This window comes from Aquarana catesbeiana, linkage group LG02, assembly GCF_042186555.1.
Source record: "Aquarana catesbeiana isolate 2022-GZ linkage group LG02, ASM4218655v1, whole genome shotgun sequence".
Taxonomy (NCBI): domain Eukaryota; kingdom Metazoa; phylum Chordata; class Amphibia; order Anura; family Ranidae; genus Aquarana; species Aquarana catesbeiana.
Genome location: NC_133325.1, coordinates 198,032,518 through 198,052,004, shown reverse-complemented (window position 1 = coordinate 198,052,004; position 19,487 = coordinate 198,032,518). Strand labels below are relative to the sequence as shown.

Sequence of the window (19,487 nt, the reverse complement as noted above, 5' to 3'; positions counted from 1 at the left end):
AATAATCCACACATTCTTGATGAGCAATCTTTTTAATACCAGCACAATCACATGTGCATTTACCAAAGGTTTTTCTGACAAACCAACATGTTTGTTGTATAACAATTTTTGTGGTGTCATTATCCAAAATCAAAATGTGCATTTTATATAAAACAGGCCTGTGTAAAACCCACAAGAAAGACACAAATCTTGATCTTACAAAGTTCACATTTGGTAGAACTTGAAGGCAATATCAGACATGAGTATTTAGGAACTGTGTTTGATATTGCGTTCAGATGGGGGGAAATCACCCCTGGAAAAGCCAAATTTGGAAGATGCACACAAATTTCACAATGTCAACATGTGCTAGCTGCCATCACGGGGGATCAAGGGACGTGTTTTGGGGGAGAAAGCCCTTCCTCATCGCTACTTTATTATTGAGGAAGGGGTTGCACCCCCAAAACGCGTCCATTGATCTCCCGTGATTGCAGATAGCACATGTTGGCACACTGTGTGCATCCTCCAAATTTGGCTTTGGGAAAAATCACAAAAACATTTAGCACATTGTAGCAGACAAAAGAAGAAAGTGATTTGGAGGGGTTTTAAACTCGCCCCAAAACATCAATGATGTTTTTATATTTTGGAATAACATCATTGATGTTTTGCTTGATGTTTTCCAATTGTAAATTGCACCCCATGATCTCCCCGATCAGGATCTGGGCACTTTCGGATGTGAAAGGATCTTCATCCACAACCTCACGATCACCTAAAAAGAGAGGAACCCCAAAATAAATTAGGTCTAAAAAATATGCCGCCATCCATCTCTTATCTGAGCCTGTGGTCGCAGACACTCACCTGTTGTGGTGACTAGTTCCACCATGTCTTCTTCCTCCTGCTCATCTTGTGTTGGGGGGATTTCCCCTTCTTCCAGAGGGGGGGGGCTCTGGTCTCCTCGGATGAGGGGTGTCCTCCGAGTCTTTTCTCCCCTATGTAAAACAAAAATGGTATAATTAGCACACAGATATTTGATGCCAGAACTATAAAGATGAAACATTGCTTGGAAGTGGGGTACAATTGTCTATTTTAGCCGAGTTCCAAGATGTAGCTTTTTTAGTGTCCTTTGTCAAGCTGCAATACTTTACCTGTTTGGTACAAGCTTCACAGGCTTCTGATGTCCAACCTGGGCCTTCCAGCCAGGAAGAAGTGGAGGAGCCCAGCTGGAGTCAGGTATAGCATTCTTCTACAGATTTCTGGGCAATAAATAAATGATGTTTACTAGATGTTAGTATTGATCACTAATTGCTGATTAAAAAAAGTGTTTTACATATCGACAGACAGTAGTGGGCACCCAAAATTGGGACAAGAATGCAAAATGCTGGGCTCAGAAGGATAGTCTGTTATATTTGTTAACATTCAATTTGCAGCAGTCAGGAGGTGAAAATTGTGTGTGATTGATGTAAAAAATACTAAAACTATGTCCCTTTTTCATACACAGGAAGACCTCAGCCAGGAGGAGGCTGTGGAATGTGGCAGCCAGGAGGAGGCGGGAATTAGTGTCAGCCAGGAGGAGGCGGGGATTAGTGGCAGCCAGGAGGAGGCGGGGCTAAGTGTCAGCCAAGAGAAGCCTGGGACAAGTCGCAGCCTGACTGAGTCTCAGGTTCCTCCCCTCCGCCTGCCACATAAACGAGCCAGGAAGGCCACTCCCAGTCCTGTGCAGGATTCAGCATACAGGCTGATCCAGGAGGCTTCGGCGTCCCTCAGAGCCTTCCCCAGTCCTGAAGAGGCCTTTGCCTGCATAGCTGCCACCAAATTGCTGGGCATGCAGGAGGGCCAACGCAAGATCTCTGAGGACCTGATTTATAAAGTCCTACGTAAGGGGGAGAGTGCGGAACTGACACACAAGACGGATGTCATTGAGATGGACGATCCTCCTCCTCCTCCTGCTGCCACAGCTCCACCACCACAGCCAAAGGCTGGAAGGAAGCGTGGAAGGAAGACCTGAGAGTGATGACCCTGGGTTCAGTCTGGTCTGACAGAAGATGCAGTCTCTCGTATGACCACAGCCTGGGGACACAGATGTCATCTGCTGCTTTCCGGATCTCTGGGACTTCTGGACCAGACTGCCCTCCCTTAGATAAGGACTCCTCAGGCCACCAATTTTGCTTTTAAATAATTGATGTCTGCCCTGGGGGTCCAAGGCTTCGCCCACTTCTGCAGTTTCTCCAGCGTTGCCTCCCTCTTTGTTTATAGTTGTGACCCCTTAATAAAATTTTTTTCGGTAAATTCTGCTCTCCTGTGTGTGTTTTCATCCAAAAAGGACAGTTTGTTGGTGACGATTCAGGTACATTTCTAAAAACATAAAATGTGAAATTAACAAGGGACAACAACACCAAACAATCTCCTACAGATTAAATAGAACAACATATCAATGGTGTTGTGGGAACTTGTCACATAAAACACACAAAAATCTTTGGGAGTACAAATCAAAATCACCAAAAAAAAAAAATTAAAAAAGAGAAACACAAAAAAAGATTCTAGATTAAAGTAAAAAAAAAACAAAAAAAATATGTTGTCAGATGTGAGAAATCAAAATATATTGAGGGAATCCCGATAAATAGTAACGAAAGAAGTTTGTGAGAAGTGTGTGTGAATATGAGCAGCAAAACTACTTAATTCTTGTCACATTATAAAGAAGAAGAGAGTGCGCTGTATTAAACCATTTTGAACATTGCAGCGTGACGAAAGTGCTGTATCCATTGCGAACGCTAAGTTTACCAGAACGAGCTGTCCCGTGTCGGAATTTCTTCTGAGCATGCGTGGCACTTTGTGCGTCGGAACAGGCCACACACGGTCGGAATTGACGCGATCGGATTTTGTTGTCGGAAAATTTTATCTCCTGCTGTCCAACTTTGTATGTCGGAAAATCCGATGGAAAATGTCCGATGGAGCCCACACACGGTCAGAATTTCCGACAACACGCTCCGATTGGACATTGTCCATCGGAAAATCCGACCGTGTGTACGGGGCATGATACGAACATAGGTCTAAAGCGCAACACAGAGCCGCACATCCAAAATCTCATTCAGCTCCTCAAATCGCTATAGAGCCTGAGTGCCTCCCCTACGCATGTTCGACACAGGGTCACGTGTCTTCCTCAGAGGGGTTGCATTCCCAGAGTTGAGCCCATACCCATTGGGGGGGAGCACGAGCTTGTGCTCCCCCCAATGGGTATGGGCTCAACTTCGGCAGTTAAAGGAGTGATAAAATAATGGCCTGACATGGATCTTAAGAGAATCTGTTGCCTTCCTTACCCCCCACTGTTTCCATTACTCCTCTGCTGCTGTATTTGTCTTTTCTAACCCCTTAGAAGTAGTTCCAGTCATAGTGGATCATGTGACCTTTACTTCTGGGATGCAGTGCTTAGGCCTGAGCAGCAAACCTACACAGCTTTTATAGTAATTAGACCCAGGGTTCTGGGAGACAAAAAGAGCAGTGGGGTAGGGGGAGTGTGGCAAAGGTGAGGAGAGCCTTTTAAAAAAAAAAACTTGTCGCTTTGCTCATTCTGGGACATATGCAATGTTCTTTTGACAAGCCACTCCACACCCTAATGCCGCGTACACACGGTCGGACTTTTCGTCTACAAAAGTCCAACGGACGCTGACGGACTAAAGCTGGCTGGTAATCCGATCGTGTGTGGGCTTCTCCGGACTTTCAACTGACTTTTTTAGCCTCAAATCCGACGGACTTTAGATTTGAAACATGCTTCAAATCTTTACGTCGTAAGTACGACGGACCCCGAAATCCGCTCGTCTGTGTGCTAGTCCGACGGACAAAAACCCATGCTAGGGCAGCTATTGGCTACTGGCTATGAACTTCCTTATTTTAGTCCGGTGTACGTCATCACGTACAAATCCGTCGGACTTTTGTGTGGTCGTGTGTAGGCAAGTCCGTTCGTAAGAAAGTCTGCCGCAAGTCCGCTGAAGGTACGTCGGAAGTCTGTCGGACAGGCTGTCGGACTTTTGTAGACGAAAAGTCCGACCGTGTGTACGCGGCATAAGACTTGCCTTTGCTGCAGTCTCCACTACCAAAAAACCACGTATGAGGGAGCATGTGTCCTTCTCCTTCTTGCCACGATTTAGTGCTCAGGCCTTAGCATCCAGTTGACACAAGGATTTAAACAAAGACTTTGGTAGAATGATGGAGGAGTGAGTGAAGGTGAATGGTCTCCTTTTTTTTTTTTTTTTTCTTTAAATTCAACCTGCTGGTTGAACAAAAAAAAAAAAAAAAAAAAAAAAAAAAAAAAAAAAAGAATCCTGTATGGCCTGTGGTAGGGGTGGTGGTACACAGATTTTGAGGTCAGATTGTAGTCGGGTTGAATATAATTTGTGTACTTTGCTTCATAGTTGCTATTCAGATGCTGCGTACGAGAGCCTTCAAAAATGCAACACAAATGCCTGTGTACACTTGCTGGGTGGAAGTGGCAGCATTTTGTTGGTAAACGAAAGAGAGGAGTATTACAACAGTGAAAATAGATGTAAACATTAGCAGGATGACGTTTAGCTTGCTAAAGCACCGTTTATTGTAAACAATTGCTGGTTAGTCCATAAAATACTGTTTAACCACTTGAGCTCTGGAAGATTTTACCCTCTTCATGACCAGGCAATTTTTCGCTATTTGGCACTGCTCTACTTTAACTGGTAATTGCGCGGTTATGTAACGCTGTACACAAATAGAACTTTCTTTTGGTGGTATTTGTTCACCACTGGGTTTTTTATATTTTGTGATCTAAACGAAAATGTTGAAAAAAAATATATTTTTTACTTTCTGCTATAAAATATATCTAATAATTGGAATTAGATTTTTATTTTTATTTTTTTTCATAAATTTTGGCCAAATTCTGCTAAATTTTTTGATTAAAAAAAAATCCCAATAAGTGTCTATTGACATGATGTTGTGCTACCAATCAGCATTGACAAGTGTAGCGAAACATGTTGGGAGGGACCTAGCTGGTGATGCCACATGTTTCCCGAAAATGGTATCTCTGCATTTTGCTCTCATCTATGCTTGCATTCCTTTTGATCCTGTAAGTACCTATTTAAATTAAAGCTTTTTTATGATCTAACACCATTGCTGCTCCTTTGGCTCTCTTTGGAGGGACAAGTTAAAGGTGGTGTTTGAGAGATTCATATTTCCGACATCGTTGCTACGGGAGGTGGATGACAGCGTGGCCTGTTTTTGAACACACACAAAAGCGCTTGTGGAGATCAGAGGAATCGGTAAGAGGCTGCATATCTGTGGTGGAGGATTCACATTTGTACACACATGTCGATTGAAGGCTATCATGATATTCACTTGCTTACAAAATATCAAGCATTTTAATAGGTGGACTTTATTTTGAAACAATGTATTTGTTTTGTTGCAGATGTAATATATGGTTACATATTGATTTATTGCATTGCACTCATCTACTGTAGCACCGTTAATGCATATTTTTGCATGTTAATGGATTTATTGAATTTTGAGTAGAGCACCATTTTTTTTAGCTTGTATTGTAGCTCTAGTATTTCATCTATTGTGGTTACTGCAATTATTTTTTTCACCAAGCACAAGATACATTCTTTAAGTGTATATTGATTGTTTTGCGTGAAAGTTATAGCGCCTACAAACTATGGTGTATATACTGGAATTATTATTTTTTTTATACTACTAATGGCGATCAGCGACTTATAATGGGTCTGCGATAGTGCTGCAGGCAATCGAACTGACATCACCAGTGACATTAACATAGTAATCAGTGATAATACTATGCGCTGTCACTGTACTAATGACACTGGCTGGGAAGGGGTTAACATCTAGGGCGATCAAGGAGTTAAATATGTGCCTAACTATGTGTAATGTGTGTAAAGTATGCTGCTTTTACTAATCAATTCAGTTAACAGTTCATTCTGCACAGAGCAGATCAGCAGGTTCTGGCCATGAATCATTGGCCGGGACTTACTGACAGGCTCCCGCTTTGTACAGTCACAGCGGGTGCTGGGTGGGGAGCGCGTGCCCTAAACCCAGAAGTGGGCAGCAAATTCCGGGTACTCTGCCTACAGCGTATGGTCGCCTTCCGTACATGGCGGGCAGTCGCCAAGTGGTTAAACTTTTCTTTTTAATCATTTTTTAAAATTTAGATTTTAGTGATTGCGTTTAGGTCCACTTTGAGCTGTGGTATGTTGATGGTGTCACAAACTAGTCTTTTAGCTTTATCCTTTGATAGGAAAGGAAAGATTTGTCTCAACTTTAAATGGGTAATGCAGTCAAGTATTTCTACTATGCACTATAGGGAGCTGAGGTTACAAGGGTGTTGTCAATAGTAATCGTTTTTTCAGTTAACCACTTAAGGACCAGCCTCGTTTTGGATTTTAGGTGTTTACATGTTTAAAACAGGTTTTTCTGCTAGAAAATTACTTGGAACCCCCAAACATTATATATGGTTTTTCTTCTAACACCCTAGAGAATACAATGGCGATCATTGCAATACTTTTTTTTGCACCGTATTTGCGCAGCGGTCTTATAAGCGCACTTTTTTTGGAAAAAATTCACTTTTTTGAATAAAAAAATAAAACAACAGTAAAGTTATCCCAATTTTTTTTATATTGTGAAATATAATGTTACGCCAAGTAAATTGATACCCAACTTGAAAATTGCGCCCGCTCGTGGAATGGCGTCAAACTTTTACCCTCAAAAATCTCCATAGGCGACGTTTAAAAAATTCTACAGGTTGCATATTTTGCGCTACAGAGGAGGTCTAGGGCTAGAATTATTGCTCTTGCTCTACCGGTTGCGGCGATACCTCATATGTGTGGTTTGACCACCGTTTTCATATGCGGGCGCTACTCGCGTATGCGTTCGCTTCTGCGCGCGAGCTCTTCGGGACAGGGGGGTTTAAAAAAATTTTTTTTTATTATTTATTTTATTTATTTTTACACTTTTTTTTTTTTTTTTTTTTTAACAGAAGATTTTATTGAACAAATCAGCATTACAATACAATAAATTAGTACAGTCAATGTGATGAGAAAAGTGACAACAGGATCTGCCTTCAATCAAAAGCCACTATTTAGCAGACATGTCAGCTATGCAAAGTCAGAAATTACATCTAGCAATACTTCTTATGGCATTAAAGCGTAATAACCTCTTCAGGTGGAATAAAGTAGGCAACCAATATGCAGTCAAACCTAGTAGGGATGGCGGGGGGGGGGTGGGGGAGGACGGGGGAAGGGGGGGGGGAGGGGACCGAGGGAGGGGGAAGGAAGGGGATGAGGGGGGGGGCCGAGCATCAGAGAAATGACCATGAGATGTAGGATGTCCTCTAAAATGTTTCACTTCTTGGTTATGGGGATGGGGGTTCAGAATCCCGGAGGCATCAACCCAAGAGGACCAGATTTTATCAAACTTTCCTGGGCATTGTCTACTTTCATATGTCAGTCTATAAAGAGGAAGTGCCATATTCACCGACCTTCTCCACGAGGCCAGAGTAGGAGGCTCCACTTGTTTCCATCGCAATAAGATTTCACTCCTGGCATAGTATAGTGCAAAGGTTAGACACAATTTACTATATCTATCTCCCTCCACTTCCTCCAAATGACTAAGCAGTAGTACCTGAGGATAAACCGGCAAGTGTGAGCCTATGACCCTGCTCATTGTGGAGGCCACTGCTGACCAGAAGGGGTGAAGTTTGGGACAGGACCAGACCATGTGCCAGAAAGTACCCTCCTCCTGCCTACATCTCTGACAGTTGGGATCTCTTTGATGGTAAATGCGCGTCAGTCTCTGTGGGGTGAAATACGCTCTGTGTAGGAACTTAAATTGTATGAACCTATCTTTTGCAGCTATCATGGAGGGAATGTAGGAGATTAAACACTCCTTCCACTCCTCCTCGTTCAAAGAGGGAACATCGACCCTCCACTTTTCCCAGGTTTTGGTTAATTTGGCATCATATTCCACTGTAAGGTAAAGATATAATGTTGAGAGGGGCTTCCCCATCACGCTGGAAGTCAAGAGCCGTTCAATGGAGTCCGGTTCCAGAATGAGGGGGGCAGGGAACTGAGCTTCAAAGGCGTGTTTCAGCTGCCAGTACCTAAATTGGAAGGAGAGCGGAATAGCAAAAGATTGCCTCAGGGCTTGGAAAGACATAAGTCTACCCTCTTTGACTATATGTTTTAATGTGAGAATTCCCTTTTTTGCCCAAAGCGAGGCATCCGGTATGCTGTAAAAGTGGGGGAGCATAGGGTTACCCCATAGGGGCATATGGGGTGAGATGAAATTGGGCTTCCTATATATTTTCCTAGCCTCCTGCCATACCTTCACGGTAGTTCGCATCAGTGTTGTCATGGTCAGGCTGGCTCTAAGTCCACGGAACGGGAGATTGCTCAGGGCCGCATAGGAACCCAAAATAGCTGCCTCCAGAGTGACCGCCGGATTCTGTATGGGCTGGGAAAACCACCACCGAATCGTGACCAGAACAGCTGCCCAATAGTAGATTTGAAAGTTCGGTAGGGCCAGTCCCCCCCCCGAGAGCGGGAGATATAAAATCTGCTTGGCCACCCTAGGTGGCCTCCCGGCCCAGACAAAATGTATCAGCAGACTCTCCAACCTTCGAAAGAAAGTCCCAGGTATGTGTATAGGTGTATTACGGAAGAAGTAGAGATACTTGGGAAGAAAGATCATTTTTAGCAGATTAACTCTGCCAACAGGTGTCAGTGGAAGGGAACGCCAAGCAGCACATCTAGCCGTAAGCTGTGTCATGAGTGGTCGCAAATTGTTATCCATGTAGTCTTGGACTTTGCCGCTAACCTGGATCCCCAAATATTTGAAGTCATCTACCCATTTGAGTTGTGGGTGTGGCACCTTAGGGGTCGAGGGGTGGAGCGGGAAAAGAACCGACTTGTCCCAGTTAATGCGTATCCCCGAGTACCCACCGAATCGGTTAATCAGGTCCAGTGCAGTCTGTAAAGAGGACGACGCATCCGCTAAATAGAGCAGAGCATCGTCCGCGTATAATGATAATTTCTCCTCAATTGGACCTACCTGGAGACCCTTCACACCCGGATCTTTCCTCAGCAATATAGCCAGGGGCTCCATCGCCAGAGCAAATAGACCCGGGGAGAGAGGACACCCCTGTCGCGTGCCACGAAAGAGTCTAAACTTCCCCGATAAGCATCCGTTGGTACGTATTCTAGCTGAGGGGCCATGATATAACATGCGGAGCCAGTTCGTAAAACCCGTGCCGAACCCGAATCGCGAGAGCACCTCCCATAGGTAACCCCACTCGACGGAGTCAAAAGCCTTCTCCGCGTTGAGTGAGGCCACCACTCCTTTAGTCGCCTCATCCGCTCTATCTATATGGGTATAAAGGCGTCTGATATTAATGTCAGTTCCCCTTCCGGGCATGAAGCCCGTTTGGTCCCTGTGGATGAGGGCAGTAATGACCAAATTAAGCCTGTTGGCCAACACTTTCGCCAGCACCTTTTGCATCGACGTTTAGAAGGGATATGGGGCGATACGAGGAGCATAACGTGGGGTCCTTCCCCGGCTTAGGGATCACCACTATAATTGCTTCGCTCATTGTGTCCGGGAGTTTTCCAAGACGCCTCGACACAGAGAAGAGGTCCTGTAATTTATCAACTAGTTCTGTTGCGTACTGTTTGTAAAACTCCACTGGGATGCCATCAGGACCCGGTGTTTTCCCTGACTGCATTGATTTAAGTGCCCGGAGTATTTCCAGAGACGTAATTGGGGCGTCGAGCTTGTCACGGTACGTAGCTGTAAGGGTTGGGATGTCAATATCATCTAAGTATGCTCCTAGATCTTCTCTTCTATAGTCTGCCCTGGAGCTGTAGAGGGATTCATAGAATTCCGCAAAACAGCCATTTATCCCTTCCGGTGTATGGATCAGCTGTCCCGATAGGTCTTTAACACATGAGATACTCAGCCCACCAGCCTGTTCCCTGGAGAGCCAGGCCAGCAGACGGCCTGACCTCTCTCCCTGCTCAAAAATCCGCTGAGACTGAGCCAACATTTTCTTCTGGGTGAGAGAGGTCCGAAGACGCACCACCTCCTTTGTCATGAGTTGTAGATGCGAATAGTGCACAGGGTCTCGGGTACGAACAAAAAGAGCCTCCGCACTGCCCGCATCCCGCTCAGCCTTAATCAAATCTGCCCTACGCTCTCGTCGGACTCTGGCAATGATGGTCTGGTACTGCCCCCGCGTTGTGGCCTTAAAGGCGTCCCACACTACTGTGGGGTCTGCCGAGCCCACATTTACTGCCCAAAAGTCTAGGAGTTCCGTCCTAAATTGGGAATCTACTGCAGTGTCTGAGATCCAAAATCTGGAGAGCCTCCATACCCTTGCCACTGGGCCTAGGGAGAGATCCAAAGACAACAGCAAGGGTGCGTGATCGGAAATACCCCTAGGGAGAATTTGTATGTCTGTGACCCGTGGGAGTACCTGGCTCCCTGCAAAGACCAAGTCTATACGGGAAAAAGTTCTGTGAGAGGCTGAGTGGCATGTGTATGCCCTGGTCTGGGGGTGACGCCACCTCCAGACATCCGTCAAGCCATAGGTATCTGCCCACTCAGCCAACCCAGAGCAATGATGTCCCGTAGGAGTTAGCCTGTCGAAATCCGGGTCAGGGACCAGATTAAAATCACCGAGTATAACAGCATTATCAGATGCAAAATCGGCTATCCTGCTAGTGATCTGGTTGAGCACCACCAAGGAAGCCGGGGGAGGCAAATACAAGCCCGCAATGGTCCACGTTAAAGAATATATTTTGGCATGCATAATGACATATCGACCATCAGGGTCGAGGGCCAAATCCAAGAGCCGAAAGGGGAGTGAACTTAAAATCCTTCAAAATCCTCTTCATGTTCATCCTCTGACATCATAAGTTCATCAATGACATCTTGTGTTACATTTGTAAGACAGTCATCATATGGATCTAATTCCGCATCAGATGGTGTGGCTTCAGCTTCCCCTTCATCTTGCCACACGTACCCGTCCTCCATACCATCCAATTAATTTGATATGCCACACTTTTTGAAAGACTTGATTACCTTTTCTGCATCAATATCATTTCATACATTTTCAAGCCATAGCTTTACCCCTTCTCCATCCATCCAGCCTTTTTCATTCACATGTACAAAAACTCCAACAGGGAACTTGATTTTCGGCATTGTTTTTCTTTTGAAGATAATCATGGATCTTAGTTTGGCACCATCAGCTGTACATGCTAGTACCACTTAAAACTGGACTAAAACGTCCTATTGTTTTAATTAACATGGAAAAACAAGGAAAAAAGTGAAAATCTCCCCAACAAGGACACAATAAAACCTGACAGAGGGTCTAACCCCTCCATGCTCTAGGCACAACTAGAAAACATTTTACCTGGAACAAAGCTCAGATCTGAATGTTTAGATCTAACCAGCTGCTCACAGTTCATGAGTAGCTCTCCCCAGCATCTACTCTAAATTATCAGAAAGAACCCTTTCAACATCCACATTGCATTCTCTGGCAACACATTTTTAACCAACTAGACTACAGTCTCTGGAAGCTCTTTTCATTGCCTACATTACATTCTGTAGCAGCACCTTTACACGGTTGACTAAGCAGTGGATTATTACAACAGCCAACTTAGCAGCCTCTTGGACATCCATGCCCCTGTTAAAACAAGAACAGTCACCTTCACCCGCTCAGCTCCCTGGTTCACAGATGAGCTTCGTACGATGAAGGCAGCAGGGTGGGTCCTTGAGCGGCGCTTCAAAGCCTCTGGCCTCACTGTCCACAAACAAATTTACCGGGAGCAACAACATAAATATGCACAGTCCCTCAATGAGGCAAGGTCACAGTTTTACTCTAATGCCATCAGAAATAGCCCAGGAAATTCTAAGCAGCTTTTCTCCACTTTAAACCACCTTCTTAAACCAAAATCCCCTGCACTTACTGCCCTTACAGAAGAGCAGTACAATAAATTAATGTTTTTTTTCACATCAAAAATTGCACATATTCGCTCTGCCCTTGTTGGTCCTCCCACCCAAATTGTTCCCCCAACATCAATCGTCTCCCAACCCCTAAACTGCTTCTCTGAGGTGTCATCGGAAGAGGTGCAGAACATCATCAGGGAGATGAAACCCTCTTCCAACCTCCTTGGTAAAAATTCGTATTACTGTCCTAAGTCCCCTGATCATCGCTGCTATAAATCATTCCCTCCAAATTGGTCACGTTCCTCCTGTTTTAAAAACTGCCATTATCAGACCATTGCTTAAAAAACCCACTCTTGATCCAGAAGTCCAATCCAACTATAAAAAACAAAAATTATATATAAAACAGCGCTCGCAAATGAATTCATGTAATATAGTGATCTTTAAAAATCCTCTTGCAGCTGCAGGATAAAAGTGCTTACACTTTGATGATATATAACAAATAAACCTGCGCTAGCAAATTGACTAAAAATAATTGATTAACTGTACCAAAACCAAATCATAAATAATCTATACAAATACTAGTGAATGTGAGAAATGTGTAAGAAATATTGGTAATATATACCATACACAATTAGCCGCACACTGGGTGAAATCGTGCATGAAATGCACTAATAAGAAAAAAATATACAAAGTGAAAAGGACAAATCGCAAATATATGTGATGAACAAGCGCGACTTTGAAGTGATATAGTGTCATTAAACTAATACAGAAATTATATAAAATAAAAGCACTCTCATAAATAGTGAATGACAATGAAGTGAGCCTCTAAACAAACATAGACGCCAAGTAAAAAAATGAAGCAAAACAGTCAATTGCATCCAAATTTACAAATGATGGAATATCCATAGCTTTAAGAAACTCCTTCACAGAAGGGACAGATGGCAAACTTCCAGCATATTCATCCGCAGGATGATAAATGGCTACCGATATGCTGATGTTAAAGATGGTTGGGACCATAGAACTCGTGTTCCACCAAAAAAAGAAGGGAAAAATATATGGCATAAAACCTTAGGATATCATAAGGTCACCTGCGCATATATGCGCTACTCACAAGACCGGCATGCAGAGCAGGCATTCAGATAGTTGGTCGGTTCGCCGCTGATCGGCGTGCGTTCCACCAAAACAGGAAGTGATGTCACTGGTACTGGTTAGCAGGCGTAGGCAGGATGTTACGTCGACGCGTTTCGCCCCTCCCCCAGGGCGTTATCAAAGACTAAAAAATCCAACTATAGGCCCATCTCCAATCTCCCCTTCATATCAATAGTACTTGAGAAAGCAATTGTCACTCACCTTCAGGATCACCTCAAACATAATAACTTCTTTGAAAAATTTCAGACAGGTTTCTGCTTTGCTCACAGCACAGAGACTGCCCTTGTCACTTACAAACGACCTCCTCATATCATCCAATGCGGCTCTCCCTCCCTCCTTATCCTCCTGGACCTTTCTGCTGCATTCGATATGGTTGACCATGACATTCTTTTAAAATGGCTCCACCTCACCATTGGACTTAATGACACAGCCCTCAGTTGGTTTAAATCGTACCTCACAAACCGGACAGAGTATATCTCCCTGGGTCACTTCAAATCAAATCCACATACAGTTCCTTATGGTGTCCCCCAGGGGTCAGTTCTTGGCCCCATCCTCTTCATTCTCTACCTTACCCCCCTTGGCCAAATTTATTAGCCGCCACAAAATTTCATTCCACTGTTATGCCGATGACACACAGCAATATGTAAATGCAACATCTGAAACCCCAACTTCACAGTCATCCCTATCAGTACACACCACCTGTCTGGAGGAGATAAAGGAATGGATGCAGCACAACTTTCTTCAATTAAACAGTTCTAAAACTGAAGTCATCTTGTTTGGCACTCCTTACCAGACCAAATCATCATTGATAACCAGCATCACCTTTTCTGGTTCTAACATCCCCCTCTCATCAAAAGTCACAAATCTTGGTGTAAAAATGGACTCTCAACTCACATTTGAAGCCCATATTAATAATTTATATAAGGCCTCTTTCTACCATCTCCGTAACATCTGTAAACTCCGTCCTCTTCTTTCCTACTCAAGATGCCGAAAAACTGGTTCATGCCTTTGTCTCCTCCAGACTGGACTACTGTAACGCACTTCTCATTGGGATTCCTAGAAAGAGTCTGCAGAAGCTTCAGTACGTCCAAAACTCTGCAGCAAGGATCCTGATGAGAGTGCGGAAACATGAGCACATTACCCCCATTCTCCACTCACTCCACTGACTTCCTGTCTCCACCAGGATTAAGTATAAGGTTTTCCTCCTCACGCACCAATGCATCCATGGACATACCCCCCCCCCCCACCTCAAAGAACTTCTCAAATCACAAAACACAACAAGTCCCCTTCTCTCCACTCATTCAAACCTTCTTCATATACCCAGACTAGACTTAGGACAATGGGAGACCGAGCCTTTTGTGCAGCTGCCCCATGCCTGTGGAATGCCCTACCTGACACTTTGAGGGCTCCTTAATCCACTGACTGTTTTAAAAAAGGTCTTAAGATATTTATTTTTAGCAAACCTTTTTGTCCCATTTTAGATGTTTGTTTTCCATTGTATAAATTGCTCATTTCTCTTTTAACCTGTAGCACTTTGAGATCTTTTGATGAAAAGGGCACTATAAATAAAATGTAGTATTATTATTATCTTTGTCCTGCTGCTCCTTCATTTTCCAATCAGTAGGCTGGGGGGTGTGTTCTTAACCAAGCTGTGCTGCTTCTGCCATGAAGATCGAGGACCTGTCGGACCTGTCTGAGCTGTCTGTCAAATATGTCTGAATATAAGGTATCCTCTAAATGGATTTCATACTGTTTGAGAACTACTTGTAAACTCCAATGTGCCAAAAAACAATATAGGTATTTGATGGAATACATGGTTATAGTTGGATATACAGTATGTAACTGTGATCAGGAAGGCTTTTTAAGAGAAAGGGAACCTAGATTTGATGTGTTTGGTTTTCTATGTTATTATTGGCTTCATATAATGATGGACATTTGTTTGATAAAGCGAAATTTTAAGTAAAACAGCAGTTTAACTAAACTAGGGAATTGACTGATATTCCTTTTGGTGATGTCAAGTGCTGAAATATACTCCTGACATCCAGTTTACCATTTGCAGATCTGTGATTGGAAATTGGCACCGAGCAGATAAACACTGAGCTGCTTTGATGCTTTTCCCATTTATTCCACAAATGTTTCTTTTGAAATGCAAACAGAACAGACATCTATCAGCTGAACGAGACAGATATGCAATGTCTAAATATAGCATTTTTAGACATTTACATTTTAAAGAACAAACATTCGGCTCATCTGCATTTCTAAACACTGTCATAATTTCTTTGTTCACATACAAGTATCAGAAAAGTTTCTGGGGTAAGTGGGTGTCAGATTTTGTTTTATTTTAACTGTTTAATGAAATGGATGTGCTTTTTTTTTATTTCTGCAGCTTCCGAAGTACTTGGCACAGCAGTGGGCGAAGGCAACAGGAAAAGGTGAAGTGGGAAAGCTTAGGATTGCCAAGTAAGTCTTTTTTTTGCTCAGTTCAAATTTGTCGGTGACATCAAGCCTTAGCGCTGAATATGGTTGAGTTTTTGTGTTGCTAATGTGTACCTTTTTGGAGTGAATAATTCTATATTTATTTACTTACATTGGAATGCTCTGAAGTCTAAAGTAGAACGGTGCTGCATCTCAGCACCATAAATCAAAAACTCTTTTTAATTCATTAATGATATTAAAAGCAAACTCGCCCCCTCCATCTCTATCCATTTTTCTGGGAAATCACTTTGAAACACACCCCCTAGCATTTCTGGCCATGGCAGTCTTGAGCAAGAGCAGATTCATGTAGCATGTACTTCTTGGAATCCATCTGCCCTTAGTTCAGGCATGTGCTTAGCTGAGAAAATCCCTTCTCCCCTTCTGAAACACCTGGGATGTATGACATAATTTGCCTAGGCCTGGAAACCAGGAATTAGCTGAAGAAATGTAAAAAAACGTTTAAAGCAAGTAAATAAGATATACTTTCCTATTTGTTTACTAATACTATGGGCATAAGGATTAAAAGTAGTGAATGTTGATTAAGAGAGTGAAGTTCTTTTAATCTTACAATTACAGTATTTCTCCAATCAAACTGATGACCTCCTCACTTGGGCTTCATGTACACGGGACGTTTTTACAACCTCTCCTGAACGATTTAACTTGACAGATAGTAACCCAGGTTTAAAACCTCTGTTTTGCCGCCTTTAAATGCCGCTTTTAGCTGCGTTTTGCCGCGTTTGCGCTTAGAAGTGTTTCTAAAATGGGCAAAACCAAAAAACACCTATAAAGAAAACGCGGCTAAATGCGGGTTACCGCGTTTAGCGTCTAAAACGTCGGAAACTTCTACGTCTGAACTAATTTTTTTTGCCTTCAAAGAAAGGCCTCTAAACTTAACTGTCAAAAAATGACAGTAAAACGAACCTGTGTACACATAAGATAACATTGAATGAGCTCAGGGGCAGTTGAAAAAAGTGTCCAACTACCTCTGAACGTCTGTTTAGCAGCAGCAGTGTACATGAGGCCTAAGAGAGCATGGAATAGACCAACATGATGCTCATTAGGGAGGCAAAGGAGTCCAGGGGGCAGGTTGCACAGTCGCTGTACCCAAACAAAATTTGTGTCCTCCTTTTCCCACAAATAGAGCTTTCTTTTGGTGGTATTTAAACCCCTGCGTTTTTTATTTTTTGCGATATAAACTAAAAAAAGAGCGACAATTTTGAAAAAAAAAATATTTTTACTTTCTGCTATTTAAACATAGGCCAATATGTATTCTGCTACATATTTTTGGGAAAAAAAATCCTAAAAAGCGTATATTGATTTTGCGCAAAAGTTGTTTTTATTAGTAATGGCGATCAGTGGTTTTTAGCGGGACTGCGACATTGTGGCGGACAAATCATTAACACTTTTTGGGGACCAGTGACATCAATACAGTGGTCAGTGTTAAAAAAAAATAAAAAAAAATAAAAACTGTATAAATGACACTGGCAGGGAAGGGATTAACATCAGGGGTGATCAAAGGGTTAAGTGTGCTCCTAGGGAGTGCTTTCTAACTGTGTGAGGAGGGGGGGGGGGATTCTGACACTGGATGAAAACCAAGATCCATGTTTCAGCTTAGCAGAAACACAAGATTTCCATTTTCCTCCCTCACAGAACAGTGGTTTTGCCTTGTTTGCATAGGCAGGTCACTGTTCTGTCTCTCCTCTGAATGATTGCGTGTGGCCGACCAGTAATCTCGGCCATTGGACCCGCTGATTGGCTCCTGCTGTGTCCAGTCACAGCAGGAGCGCGGCTCCAGTGGCGCACGCATGTGCCCCAGAGCCGACAACAGCGATGACATACAGATACGTGATTTTGCGCTTAAGGGCTACCCTGCTGCTGTAAATGTACGTGGGGCGGTCCTTAAGTGGTTAAGGTGAAAAACCTTCTGCCTTTAGAACCACTTTAAACTTAATACATTTCGATCAGTGTTGGGTTTGATAGACTTCAAAAAACATAACTTTGCTTTTGTCCCAGGCCTTTAGAGGGGTTATTTTATGAGTGTAACTGCTTCAGAGGTGCATTAGCACTTTAGTGCCCATGGCTGTATGTAGAGTTAATATAAAAAGTCTACACACCCCTGTTAAAATGTCAGGTTTCTGTAAGAAAGAAATAAGACAAAGATAAATAATTTCAGAACTTTTTCCACCTTTAATGTGACCTATAAACTGTACAACTCAGTTGAACAACAAACTGAAATCTTTTAGGTGGAGGTAAGTAAAAATAAAAAACTAAAATAATATGGTTGCATAAGTGTGCACATCCTTAAACTAATACTTTGTTCAATAGCTCAATGGCTCAAAAATGTATATAATCACCGGACAGCTTCAGTCAAAATAAATTGAGACATAGCCTTATCATTCGAATTGAACATAAGGTGGCTGCATATGCCGACCATGTTTTATTGTACATATCCCAGCCTAGACTATCACTCCCAAATTTAACCACTTGCTTACTGGGCACTTAAACCCCCCTCCTGCCCAGACCAATTTTCAGCTTTTAGCACCGTCGCAATTTGAATGACAATTGCGAGGTCATACAATACTGTACCCAAATGAGATTTTTATCATTTTTTTCACACAAATAGAGCTTTCTTTTGGTGGTATTTAATCACAGCCAGGGTTTTTATTTTTTGCTAAACAAACAAAAAGATGGAAAATTTTGTAAAAAAAAAAAAAAATCATCATGTTTCATAGTTTGTTATAAAATTTTGCAAACAGGTAATTTTTTCTCCATTGATATGCTCTGATCAGGCGGCACTGATAAGGAGGCACAGATAAGGCAGCATTGATGGGGACATAAGGCGGCACTGATGGCCACTGATAATATGGCACTGATGGGCGGCACTGATGGGCACTGGTAGATGACACTGGTAGGTGGCACTGATGGGCGGCACTGGTGGGCGGCACTGTTGTGTACTGCTAGGTGGCACAGTTGGGCACAGATGAGCTTGGGGCAATCTCCTTGATTGGGACTGATGTCCCTATCACAGCCGCAAGTGTCAGCGCGAGGAGAAAAAATAGCCGATTACCGGCTCTGCTTACATCATTGGCTGACAGCTGATCACGTGGTAAGGGGTTGGGCTCGACCCCTTACTCCGATCTGTAATCCAGCGAGTCTGTGAGACTCGCTGATCACAGAGGGCACGCGCAGGCCGTTCGGGCACAGGAGGTCATCAATAGACGTCTCTCGGCAAAGTAGGTCCGTGCTGTAGTCATCATTCGGCTATAGCGCGGATCTGAACTAGTTAATGAAAGAACTGGGGAAATATGGGGAATTATCAAACTTTAAGCTAGACCCAAATTCAAAATTTCAGAATTTATTAGTTTTAACTAAGACGGAAGCAACAGCATTACAAAATGAATTCCCATTTACATGGGTGGAGAAAAAACTAAAATATCTCGGAATAAAACAGCCTCCCTAGATAAAATGTACCAAGAAAATTATATCCCACTGCTTAATGAGATTAAATCAGAGATAAAGAAATTATCAATACGTCCGCTATCCTGAATAGGAAGGATAAATATGATAAAAATGGCCATACTCCCAAAAACAGTATATAAATTCCAAATGTTACCAATAGCACTTCCACAGAATTTTCTGAGAATCTTACATAAAATGATTTGTAAAAATACATATAGCAAGATAAGAAGCCAAGGATATAGTATGCGATATTAAGTAGAGATAAAATGCACAGGGGATTGGTAGCTCCAGACCTAAGGTATTACAATGCAGTTATATTAACACGGATGATAGAATGGACAAACACAAAAAATGCAAAAAGATGGGTTAGTATGGAAAACACCTTGATTAAAACACAATTGGATAAAAATATATGGATACCAAAAAAAATATAGAACACTAGATTGACTAGAAACGTC

At 42.8% G+C, this 19,487-nt stretch overlaps 1 protein-coding gene across 1 annotated transcript in view; it reads left to right on the top strand.

Annotated features, from left to right (window-relative positions):
- GTF2F2 (general transcription factor IIF subunit 2) overlaps positions 1–19,487 on the top strand; it is a 458,542-nt gene that overhangs the window by 17,095 nt on the left and 421,960 nt on the right. Inside the window, exon 2 of the mRNA XM_073614164.1 lies at positions 15,482–15,555. Within this exon, the coding sequence (XP_073470265.1) occupies positions 15,482–15,555 (74 nt within the window). The remainder of the gene's footprint in view (positions 1–15,481; positions 15,556–19,487) is intronic.